At 41.7% G+C, this 12,762-nt stretch overlaps 2 protein-coding genes across 5 annotated transcripts in view; one reads left to right on the plus strand and one right to left on the minus strand.

Annotated features, from left to right (window-relative positions):
* The window catches only part of HNRNPLL (heterogeneous nuclear ribonucleoprotein L like), a 37,894-nt gene extending 30,686 nt beyond the window's left edge, over positions 1-7,208 (minus strand). For both annotated transcript variants that reach the window (XM_032653484.1, XM_032653485.1), the window contains exon 1: positions 6,642-7,208. In XM_032653484.1, coding sequence (XP_032509375.1) covers positions 6,642-6,836 — 195 coding nt within the window. In that variant the 5' untranslated portion in view covers positions 6,837-7,208. The remainder of the gene's footprint in view (positions 1-6,641) is intronic.
* GALM (galactose mutarotase) overlaps positions 1,474-12,762 on the plus strand; it is a 110,442-nt gene continuing 99,153 nt past the window's right edge. Inside the window, exons 1-2 of one of the 3 annotated variants that reach the window (XM_032653490.1) lie at positions 1,474-6,468; positions 11,028-11,169. The gene's annotated coding sequence lies outside the window, so the exon portion shown is untranslated. Of the gene's footprint in view, positions 6,469-7,254; positions 7,544-11,027; positions 11,170-12,762 lie in introns of those variants that run through there. The other 2 variants (XM_032653488.1, XM_032653487.1) reach the window with 2 other exon arrangements.

The raw sequence follows: 12,762 nt of genomic DNA on the forward strand, positions 1-12,762 counted from the left end.
TCTGAAATCATCTTCAGAGCTTCTTTTACTACCCTAAAATTACCTCCTGTGAGCATCATACTGTGCATCTGAATCTTAAATTGGTGAATAGTCAGTATTGTTTACTCCATCCATATATTAATACTTTGACCACGTCTTCTAAAGCTTAAGGAGTATTTTTTTTTAAGGAGTATTTTTTAATCCTTTCTCATACAGAAGCTCAAATTCTTTCCATTTCAAATGTTTAGCTATCTAGGCTCTCTCCTGGTCTATTTATATCTATTATTTATCAGACTAGAAACAATATTCCAAATAAGTACCCAGCAAGTGGAGGCATACCTGCAATTTCCGTATACTTTTTTCTTTTTTAATTACTCAATCCCTTCTTTAAGTAAACTGGGTCAACTATAATGAAGACATTATTTGGTCCTCACTGCAAGCTACACACCAGTTACAAACCCCCAGCCCCTCTTCAAAGGCTACCTCAAAGACAAACTCCAAAAAAAAAAAAAAAAGACAAACTCCAATAACATCCATCTTGAATGCTAATTTTGACGACTGCAGACTGAAAACCAGGCTTAACTAAAGAGAAGGAAAGCTCAGAATAGAATAGAATAGAAATGAAGCTTCCATATGAGAGGAATGAGAAGGGCCCATTAAAGCTCTCCATATAGTAAAACTGTAAACTCACAAAGGCAATGCACAATGTCCTTAGGCTTTTTGTTTTCCCAACATCTCCACGCATAACACGTGCTCAACAGCCACTGAATAGCCTTTTCTACCCTCCTATAAATATAATATATAAAGAAGACCAACCTCAAATTCAATAATTCATCCCCCAAAACCAAACGTGCACAGATCCACTGCAAGTGATTATCAGCCTCTCCTTAATCACCTCCAATGACAGGAAAACACACTACCTTGTGAGACAATCTACTATATTTTTAGAAAGTTCTTCATAATATGCATCCAAATCTGTCTTCCTGTAACTTCCTACACAAAATGGCCTTTGAAGCCAGACCAGCGTTTGAATATTTGGACATTTACTGGCTCTGCGATCTTACGCTACGCTACTTACTTAACCTTTCTGAACCTCAGTTTCACTTAAAAAAAATAAAACAGGGCTGCCCTGGTGGCGCAGTGGTTAAGAATCGCCTGCCAACGCAGGGAACACGGGTTCAAGCCCTGATCTGGGAAGATCCCACATGCAGCGGAGCAACTAAGCCCGCACACCACAACTACTGAGCCTGCGCTCTAGAGCCCACGAGCCACAACTACTGAGCCCCCGTGCTACGACTACTGAAGCCCGCGTGCCTAGAGCCCGTGCTCCACAACAAGAGAAGCCACCGCAATGAGACGCCCGCACACTGCAATGAAGAGTAGCCCCCGCTCGCTGCAACCAGAGAAAGCCCGCACACAGCAATGAAGCCTCAACGCAGCCAAAAATAAAAAAAATTAAAAAATAAAATAAAATTTTAAAAATAAATAAAAATTAAAACAAAATCTTCATCACTTAAAATTACAACAAATAGGACAAATATGAAATGTCTAGCACAGTGCTAGATGTTGTTATTAACAGGGCTCGGTAAACATTAATTGCCACCTCCTATCCTTACCTTCATTTCCCTCTGCTACATAACCTTCCTATAATTTGAAATGATTTCTTAAATCACACCTAAGTTTACCCTTCAGGCTAAATGTCCCCCAGAGTCTTCTGTCATTCCTCTTATGATATGATCTTGAGTGCCTTCTCTATTCTGGTAATCATTTTCTGGATACATTAGAATTTATCAAAGTACTACCAAGAAATGAGTACAGATTTCCAGATACTTAAGATTATCCCCCCTTTTACTTTGGATACTTCACATAGATCAAGGACAAACTAGTTTTAAGGGACAGCTGCAAATAGCTTTCAACTCACACTATACTTAGAGTTAACTAGTACATGGTTTTTCTTTTTTTTGTTTTAATATTTTTATTTATTCAGGCTGTACCGGGTCTTAGTTGCAGCATGCGATCTCTGAGTTGCAGCATGCATGTGGGATCTAGTTCCCGGACCAGGGATCAAACCCAGGCCCACTGCACTGGGAGCGCAGAGTCTTACCCACTGGACCACCAAGGAAGTCCCGGTTTTTCTTAAAATTAAACAATCACATCTCTTTACTTGATCTTTTTCTTAATAGAGCAGATCCAAAACACAGGAAACCCTTTAATTTTCCTATCCTAAAATGTTTTAAGGAACACTTGATCACATAACAAAGATTAAAAATAACTTTGATTCAAATAACTTCTTAAAAAGTAATCTTTATTTTTTTTGCTCATGTGGTAGAAATCCTTTGGTTTTGCCTACCCAAAACTCCTTCCCCCTTCTTGTAGCTGAACACAAAAACAAGCAAATGAACAAACAAAAACTCCTCAACCCCATATTATTCCACTGGTATTCTCAGTCACACAGTCGTAACTCCCCAACTTCAGAGGTAGTCCAGTGACTAGTTGGGGTTAGGGAGATATAAAAAATGGCTGATCAGAGGGGATAGCTATGGACTCTGAGGGAGAGACTGTTCTTCTTTATTTACTAGCTATAAAAATGTAAGCCTAGCTTTATCACTACATAGAGGAAATAGAGCTGAAACATGGAAAGAGACAGAATCTAGTCCCTATGACATCATCTAAAACCTTCGATCCTGCCATGCCTAAAACTAATGCTACAACTTGGCATTCATAGTTATTCGGGCCAATAAATTCCCTACCCCTGCCCCCTTTTTGTTGTTTAAGCTCATCTTGAGTTGGTGCTGTGGCTGCAACTGCAAGCTTTGAAAGTTGTATTCAATTTCATACAGGGAAAATATATATTTTCACTCCTTTATAAAATAAAGCACTAAATGATGTAGAATCACAGATTTTTAGATATGGAATTTTTAAAAAATTATATCCCATCACCAAGAACAGCACCTAGCACATGACAGGGCTCAAGTATTATTTTTTTAATGAGCTAAGAGATCACAGTGATCATCTAATCCAGCCATCTCATGTGATAGGTAGCAAGTTGAGTTCCAAAGAGGTTAAGTCACAAAGCATGTTGGTAGCAGAGCCAAGACACCTGCTCTGGTTGGGCTTAGGGCTCTATTAACAGCACTTTTCACTATATGTACTAACATGAAGAAACTGTCACTTGTTAAAACCAAAAGATAGTAAAACCTACTACTTTTCATTTACTTCCCAAAACTAAGCCTAAAATTCTCACTCTACTGCAGCAGCTTAGCTAAATAAGACACAGGACATTACCGTTACAGAAGCCTCAAGGCTCTGGCACTTACCTCTGAGGTACACACCACAGTGTAGTTACTATGCTCACTGTCACAGTCTCTAAACTTTTCCTGTGGGAGCTAAGCTAACAAAGTGCCTTCATCCCATCTCCCATTCTATATTCATCCCAATAAGCCATCATAATAGTCCTATCATCTCTGTAATTCAGATCATTAAAGTTTAACTATATCTTAAATTCAAACTAGATTCTCTATATAATGCATATTCCTTTGTTTGGAAATCCTAGGATCCATATTTTTTATCTTGGCATTTTGCCATCTTACAAGTCTATTTATTAAAAGTTGAGAAACTTAAATTTTCACTTCATCAGCAATCACTTTAACAATCTTTGATTTGCCTGTTTAGTCACTAGCAGAATAGAGTAAAAGAAAAACTTAAGGCCCTAAAATGCATTAGTACTCCATAAATTTTTATTGATACCAATCTCTATAAAAGCAGACTTTTTTTTGTAAGTAAACTCCCAATTCAGTTCCTCAATCGGTTTTGCCAAGTGAAGTGCTAATATTCAGAAGTCAAGCTGCTTTCATAAAAGTTAGCAGATACAGAAGTTTACTATTATGATCTTGAAGATCATGCCTGTTAAATTTAAGAACACAATTTACTCCACAAGAGTAAAGTAATTGTATAATACATAGCATGAACCTCCATAATTAAGCTTTGTTCAAAATGCAGCCCAAAGAATTTGAAATACTCTGTGAGTTTTTGCTCTTCAAAGTTAATACCAGAAGACACAAATTTGAAGAGTGTCTTACTTCTCATATCCAAACTACAAACTCATTTCTCTTTACACCTTAAAACATCATTCACAATTCATCCTTACATCAGGAGCATTTGTAGAAACAGTTTTTCTTAAATACTCACATTCCTCTTTAAATCTAGTTATTATTAAATAACTCAAGGAAAATGAAAAGCCAAAGAATGTAAATCATTGAAGTCTTACTGTACACTTTTACAAACTTCCAACTAGCATTGAAAGGATTACCTATCATTGTACCTGATCTGCATTTACTTAAACACTTTGTACAAAGGGGCTGGGCTGAAGTTGAGCCAAATCCTTTTCCGTTAGATGAATTACCATATTTCTCGATGATGACGCACTGGACAGTAAACTTCTATTCAGGGCATTCCTGTCCTAGTAAAATTTATTATGCACAGGTTTCCATAGTTGCAATGATTTCAAACTAGTACCCAAAATTACACGAAGAAAAATGTTTAAAAACAGGAAAAATAATCCTTCATTAGATTTCACAGTACAATATTGGTTCTACTGTTAAATAAAAGCAGTTCACCCGCTCCTAAGAAAAAACAGCAATAAGATAAACAAAATGTGAATTTATAACTCAATCTGCATACATTAGTTCCTGCCTGGGTAATTTAAAAGCTGCATGACATTAATCACTGAACTACAACTTCAGGTATGGAAAACATGAAGTTCAACTTTCACATTTTACATTGTAAGAGAACTCAGAACAGTAGTTAACTGACTTTCCCAAGGTCACACAGACTGTATGCTAGCTAAGACTCCTGACTCTCCCCAAGACCTGTCCAGTGCTATTTCCACTGCTAGATACAATTCACTTTGGATGTATTAATTATACATTATTTTCTTCCCAACATCCAAAATAATACTATTGGCTTAATATTTAATGTTTTCAAAAACAACTTTTGTAAACTGGTTAAAGTATCTTTCCAAGACACTTAATGTAAGACATTTCATGCTACTGCATAAAAACTCGAGCAAATTTTTGGCAAAAGAAATACAATGATCCAATGCATCTAAATATCAGTTATAAGAGTCCGATATTCCAATTGTGTTTTCAATTTCCACAATGCAGTTAGCTTTGAACTGAAACTTCCTAAGAAAAAAATGCACTTTCTTTATTCACACTTTCAAGTTGCATTTTGAATACTCCAAATATTCAGGAACAGAAGTAGAAAGCAATATCTAGCCATAATAAAACTATTTTGGGAATTCCCTGGGTCCAGTGGTTAGGACTCTGTGCTTCCACTGCAGGGGGACACGGGTTCGATCCCTCGTCAGGGAACTGAGATCCCACATGCAGAGCAGTGCAGCCAAAAAAATAAATATTATAAATAAAAATAAATTTCACTTAAAAAATTATTCTATTTAGAGGAAGAAGAAGCTCCTTTTTAAAATGTGTTGCAACATTATCGTATTTGTAAACTCTAACACCGGGGATTACTGACCAGAATTTTTTACATTAAAATGCAAACAAGAGCTAAAAGACTTCTAATTTCCCTCTTATTAAAGGTGAAAAACATTTTAATCTAATATTAGGATATATGTGCACTATTTCGTAAATTTCGGGTTAAGTTTGCTTTAAAAAAAAATCACAATTAGAATGTGTTAAATGTTTAAAGAACATCCAGTCATTAAGACAGCTTAAGCGCACCAAAAAGGGCAAAAACGTTTCCTTTGCTTTGTTTCCTTAGTTTCCATCCAGCTGAAGCTGAGTTGCCACTTGCTGTGGATAAAACGATTTTCACATTCCTTCTGCCTCCATCTAAGCTTTCTGATGAGAGAAACAAGAATCTAGGAACGTGTGTTTGATGCAGTCCTGAGTTCAGTTCTTTTTGTGGAACGAATTGGGAACACACTGCCCATGAAGAACTGAGGTGATTTTAAGATTTCGTTTTACTTGTAAGTAGGCGTGTGCGAACACCTGCCAACGCATTTTATTTTTAACCGAAGAGCTAAACACTATACTAAGCAATCATCAGGAAACTGGGGAGCAAAGCGTGCGCGACAGGCCTGCCAAGAGTAAAAAATTTTTAATTAAACCTTCAGGGGAACTGGGCGGTGAGCCCCAGAGCTTAATTTGTCACTTAGCGGCGGCTCTCCTCAGGACCCAGGCGAAGAGAGCCCTGGGCGGAACCAATGCCACCATCCTGTGATTGTGACCAGCGCGCGGATGCTGCGGGCAGGGGGCTGAAGGGAGCGGGTAGTCAGACGCCGGCCAGCCGCCCGAGGAGTGAAAACTAACAAAGGGCTAATCGCGCACCAGAGCCCCCCGGAGCGGAAGCAACGCCTCCCCGCCGCCCCCGCCCCGCGACCCTCCCCAAGTTCGGGCCGGCAGAGGACTCGCTGCGGGGCCTGCGGCCAGACCGGGACCGGATCCGCGGTCGGGTTGCTGGAAACAGGTAGGGCGAAGAATAAAAGCCCCAAAGAGAAGAGCCGGCGCTTCCCGACCCGATCAGCGCAGCGAAAAGGGAAAACGAGAAGGGCGGGAGGCCCTGAGGCCGAGTCCCTGCCGCTGGGCCCTGCTTCCCGGGGAGCCGCCAGGCACGGCGGTCGGGGCGCCGCGCTTTGTTACCGGCTGTGAGAAGCTCCGGCCGCCGCCACCGCCGCCGCTATCGCCCCCGCCCCGGGGCGTCGCTTCCCGGCGGTTCTCGCCTTCCTCGGCCGAGTAGTCGATCTCCCCCTCCTCAGTCTTGAGGCGCTTGGCCTGGCTCTCGTACTCCCGATCCTCCTCGTACGTCTCCCTGGGGGAGGATGAGGAAGAGGACATGGCGGCGGCCGGAGGGACCGGCCGGCTAGCGGGTGGGGGTGGCGGCGGGGCGCGGGCCTCAGACGCCGCCGGCCAGTCCCCGTCGCGGGCAGCGCCTCTTCAGCGAAGGTCTGCGCGGCCCGGCTGTCCGCGTGGGCCGCGCGCCCAGAAGCCGGGTGGGTGCGGAAAGTGCGCGGGATGAGAAGGGCGCCCCGGGAGGAGGCTCCGGAGCGGCCGCTCCCCTTTATCACGGAGCCAACATTCAGCCTCTCCCTCCTCCTCCGTCTCCGCTCCCAGTCCCGGGGAGCAAATCTAAGGATGGGGACGCGACCGTGGCTTCCGGTCTTCCCTCCTCCCCTAATCCACTCCTCGCCGCCCAGGCCGAGCCTCCACCCCCACCTTCGCGGCCGCCGTGCAGGATCGAATCCAGCCTCAGCCCGCGGGAAGCGCCCCCCCCTCCCCCAAGCCCGGGCCTCGCTCCCTATTGGCAGAGAGAAAAGTCGACCAGGCTTCCAATTGGCTGCAAGGGCTGTTCGTCAAAAGCCGCCCACGGCCCGGCCTCGCCCCTCTCCCTGCACCTTCCGAACTCTCAGCTGGTTTGCTAGTCCTGACCGTTCAATGCCCGCAGCGTGCGGATCTGGAGTCGTGGCTACCCGACGGCCATTAGCGCTGTTGGGCCAACTGGAGGTGAGGCGCGGAGTGAACCCCGACGGACTAGGAGGCGTGCGGTGGGTCCAGGACTGCGGTGTTAACCGCCCTCCCGTTAATTTAAATGCTTTTATTACTTCTCTTCAAAAGAGAAAATCCCTGCAGAGACATCTCGCAGCCCTGAAACTACAGGCTGTGAGGGGAGAAAAGGGATTAGAATCGTGGATTAGAATCGTGAAAGTAGTCTTCTCCCTATGTTGTGTGCAAAATCTGATACAAGTGGATGGACTCTCTCCCCACCCCTAAGTAGATATTACAGAACACTCAACATTTACTGAGGTGCAAGTGTGAAGAAGCCGCTCGTTTGATCGGTTAGCACTCATGGGTCTTCTGGACCCTTCTTTCCTGACAATTACGGGAGACTTGTATCAAGTCCCAGCTCCCATTAAATGTGTTTTACACCTTCCACATAAAGTTTCATCCTGCATGCCAACCCCTTCCTTTCTAGGCGATCTATTTATTTAACATCATTTATTTTTGAAAGATAGGAAAGCCTATCAAAAGTGTTTGTCCTTTGGACCACACACAGCTCATTTCCTCTGTGGAGCCCTGAGGCCTCCGCGAGCTTCTAGTTACTGCCCTCTCTTCTTGCAACAGGGCCCTTTATACCCACCTACTAGGCTGTTCTGTTTTCAAGACTAGAAGCGCTTGGAGACAGGAACTGTGTGTGCTCTTTTCATCTTTGCAAACCCAGTTCCTGTACACTCCCGGGCACAAGTTCCCTGCTCAACAAGGCTGAACGAGTGGGCCTTGGGAAATAAAGGTGCAGTGTCAGAAGAGGAACTAGCAGATCTCATGCAACCTAACTGCCCTCTGTGACTCTAACCCTTGGAGGATTGCCGAGGATCAAGAGTCACTTAAGTGTTCCTAATGTCCTTGTCCCTCAGATGCGTCCCTAAGTGTGGCTCTTCCTTTCCTAATGGTGTGGATTTTTCCCTCCCCCAGCCTATTCTCGCTTCTTTCCAAAGCTATTTCCTCCCCCCCAAAAAGCCATTTGTATTTATTGCTGACAGTGCTTTAACCTACGTTTGTTTTGTTACTTTTATAATTTACACTGCCTGTCGTTTCGGAATCCATTTGCAAGCTTCTTTACAACACCGTACAGCTATAATCAAATTCGTGTGCGCCTGCAGGTGTACACTGACAAAATAGAACTAAAAAACAATTCGAATTTTATTTTTCTAAATTATGATAAAATGGAAGTAGAAGTATCAAAGAGGGAGCTGCAGAGCTGGGTGCAGATGAGGAAATGTTGCCAGAGCACTGGCAGCAGTGAGCAGAGCTGAACGGCCTTGTACAAACTTCCCAAATATTTTGTGTGATAGTGAAAATATTTAAAATTCTCAAAGCCTGCATCCAACCTATGGATTATACCAGGTTAAAATGCAGCTCTCACACCAATCAATTGGTAAGGAAGCCCAGCCTTGCTGAACCTTGCTGCTATATTCAGCATTTACTTCACTAAAAGTAGGTTAGAGTCAATACGTACTAGTATTAAACTTAATTCTTTTTTCGGACAGCTCAAATCAAATTGTTAATTTAAAAGACTAAGAAGTAAAACTCAGGAAGCTTGTTTAAAACTCATCCGTTAGTACATTGACTGTGAGTGACCTTTGAGCTTATTGCAGATGAATTGTTCAGTGACAGTTAGTTCTTAGATATGGAAAAGGCTAACTAGCTCATCACTAAAACATGAGAAGAGCTAAATAAGGAGGGCATAAATTATATTCTGCACGATTTAACTTAGGTGAGATCAAGAAATTACACACTTCCCAGTTAGCCAGAAATGCCTTTAAAACTCAGAAACAGCTCCTATATGCGTGCAAATAATCAGTTACTTAGCTCAACCTGGAATCTCTTTTTTGCACTACTGTACATACAGCCTCAGGCCTTTGGTAAATTGTCTGAATGCTTGATTGGGTTGGCTGCTGTTGATTGGGGTAGGCAATCAGCCATGAATTCCCATTGACCAGCAGCTCGAAGGGGACTTAGGGGTTGTACTAGGGTGAGAGAGAGCTCCAGGGAAGGTCTAGGGAAACTGATAGTCAAGGTCCTTTATAATCTAGCCCCAAATTGCCCTTCAGTTTTAAACCTCATTGCTGACCTATGTAAAGTAATTTATAAGACATTGTGCTGGGCGATGAAGAGACTAGAAAACTATATGAGCTGGTTTCTGTCTTCTTTTTTTCTTTTTTTAAATTAATTAATTTATTTTTATTCTCGGCTGCGTTGGGTCTTGGTTGCTGCGCGCGGGCTTTCTCTAGTTTCGGCAAGCGGGGCTACTTAGTTGCTCCGCGGCATGTGGGATCTTCCCCGACCATGGCTCGAACCCGTGTCCCCTGCATTGACACGCGGATTCTTAACCACTGCACCACCAGGGAAGTCCCTGGTATCTGTCTTCTCAAAGCTTGCCATCAGGTTGAGGAAACAGGGCACATACCCAAGAGAGGCTACAAGGCACATCTAACATACATGTAATAACAGCAGCCACTTACAATGTGCCAGGCACTGTGCTAACCACTGCAAGGGTCATGTCAATAAATTCTGACAAAAGCCCCCAACAGAGGCATCATTATTACTATGGCCGTTGTACAATTAAAGAAAGTCTAGGAGAAGTTAAGAGACCTGCCCTAGAGCCACAGTTAGTAAACTAGAGAGCCAGGACTGGAACCCAAGCATCCGATTCCAGAGCCAGTACTCTTTGTAGAGAAGAATGATGATTTAAGTATTGCATTGTTTACTGCCACGGACATACAGATCAAATTTAGAATCATTTATCATGATACTTATTCATTCATAATTTCTACTAGGGCTTATACAGCTGTAACTCCTGGAAGGCATAAATAGGTTATAATTATCAGTTTTTTCGTTGGTATAATGAAATTCAATTAGCTTCCATAGGAAATTTTAACTATAATACACTGTTTTAGTGTTCATTTAAAAATGTAATTTCTATAGACAAGGCCCAGAAATCAAAAGGAAATTCTCACCATTTTCTGATGGATGCATCGTTTGAACAACTAGAGATGCAAATTATAAGATATTCATACCCAAACTCAATTTCCAATATTGCTATTTCACTTAATATACAAAACTTTTGTTTCCTGCCTCACCTTATGCAAAAATCAAATAAAACCTTTACCTTACTTGTGAGCAGTGTTTCCAAAGGATTGGAACCCTAGAGATGTATTTTAATTAAGACATGTTTAACATGAAATCCAGCTTAGAACAAAGTCCATTCAGAAACGAATCAATTAGTTCCTACGAAAGTTTGTCAAATCCAGAGTATACTATTTGTGATGATACCACTTTCCTTGTTAGAGATCACCAAGAACAAGCACTATGGTGCTTTTACCCAAACTAGCCCCTTTAATTCAGTCCACATTTGGTTAGTTATGGTGATAAGACACCAGCGTTCCAGGAGGATGCACCCTGCAGGAAGTGCCTCAAGCACTATTAGCTCACTGTGTAGTCAAGTGTAACCACAATGGTATTCTCTTTCAGATGCTGTTATCAGGCACATCTGCTTTGGGGCTGGAGCTGCCACTGTTTTGCCTCTTCAAAAACATAGTAATTTGTGACAGATCTGCAAAAATAAATATATTGACCCTAGAAGGATATCTGGTATATGACCAGACAATGACAGGTAAAATTCATATTCTTGTTATCAGTTATAACCACTTACCTTTAGTCTTAGAAATAATGTTTATTTTCACCTTTCTCTTTGTCTCATATAAATTGATAGTGTTTAGACATCTTTAAAAATAATTGTAATAAATAAAAAGAGTAAAATCATAGCATCCACTGTTTAGAGTAAATAGAATTTATCGAAGTAAATTCATCTTGCATATGAAAATATAGGTAAAATTAACCGGTAGCTGCTCAAATGTTTAACAAAAACGTATTAAGTGCTACAGACCACTCCCAATTATAAGTGATCAGTAGCATGTAATAACTTTTTGTTAATTATGAGCTCTCAGTCCTCCTTTTCTTTTTAAATTTGAGTAAAAAAATATCTTGGATATGGCCCACCCCACCCCATTAAGGAAGTTTCCACGGTAAGCAAGTCACTAATAACCTCATCCTTGCCTGATCGTTGATGTTGAGACCAGTATAAAAATGACAAGGAATGCTAACAATAACACATAAACTAGGGGTTTTATTTTTTATTTTTAAAATTAAAAAATTTTTTTTGGCCATGCCATGTGGCATGTGGGACCTTATTTCCTGGACTAGGGATCGAACCCTTGCCCCCTGCAGTGGAACCTCAGAGTCTTAACCACTGGACCTCCAGGGAACTCCCTAAACTAGGTTGTTTAGACCTCAGTTGTTTTTTTTTTTTCACAATTATTATTTTTAACATCTTTATTGGAGTATAATTGCTTTACATTGTTGTATTAGTTTCTGCTGTATAACGAAGTGAATCAGCTGTACGTATACATATATCCCTATATCCCCTCCCTCTTGCGTCTCCCTCCCACCCTCCCTATTCCACCCCTCTAGGTGGTCACAAAGTACAAAGCTGATCTCCCTGTGCCATGCGGCTGCTTCCCACTAGCTATTTTACATTTGGTAGTGTATATATATCAATGCCACTCTCTCACTTCTTCCCAGCTTACCCTTCCCCCTTCCCAGGTCCTCAGGTCCATTCTCTACGTTTGTGTCTTTATTCCTGTCCTGCCCCTAGGTTCTACAGAACTGTTTTTTTTTTTAGATCCCGTATATATGTGTTAGCATACGATATATGTTTTCCTCTTTCTGACTTACTTCACTCTGTATGTCAGACTCTAGGTCCATCCACCTCACTACAAATAACTCAATTTCATTTCTTTTTATGACTGAGTAATATCCCATTGTATATATGTACCACATCTTCTTTATCCATTCATCTGTCGATGGACACTTAGGTTGCTTCCATGTCCTGGTTACAGTAAATAGTGCTACAGTGAACATTGTGGTACATGACTCTTTTTGAATTATGGTTTTCTCAGGGGATATGCCCAGAAGTGGGATTACTGGGTCGTATGTTAGTTCTATTTTTAGTTTTTTAAGGACCCTCCATACTGTTCTCCATAGTGGCTGTACCAATTCACATTCCCACCAGCAGTGCAAGAGGGTTCCCTTTTCTGTACACCCTCTCCAGCATTTAATGTCTGTAGATTTTTTGATGATGGCCATTCTGACTGGTGTGAGATGATACCTCATTGTAGTTTTGATTTGTATTTCTCTAATGATTAGT

Source organism: Phocoena sinus, chromosome 13 (genome assembly GCF_008692025.1).
Source record: "Phocoena sinus isolate mPhoSin1 chromosome 13, mPhoSin1.pri, whole genome shotgun sequence".
Taxonomy (NCBI): Eukaryota; Metazoa; Chordata; class Mammalia; order Artiodactyla; family Phocoenidae; genus Phocoena; species Phocoena sinus.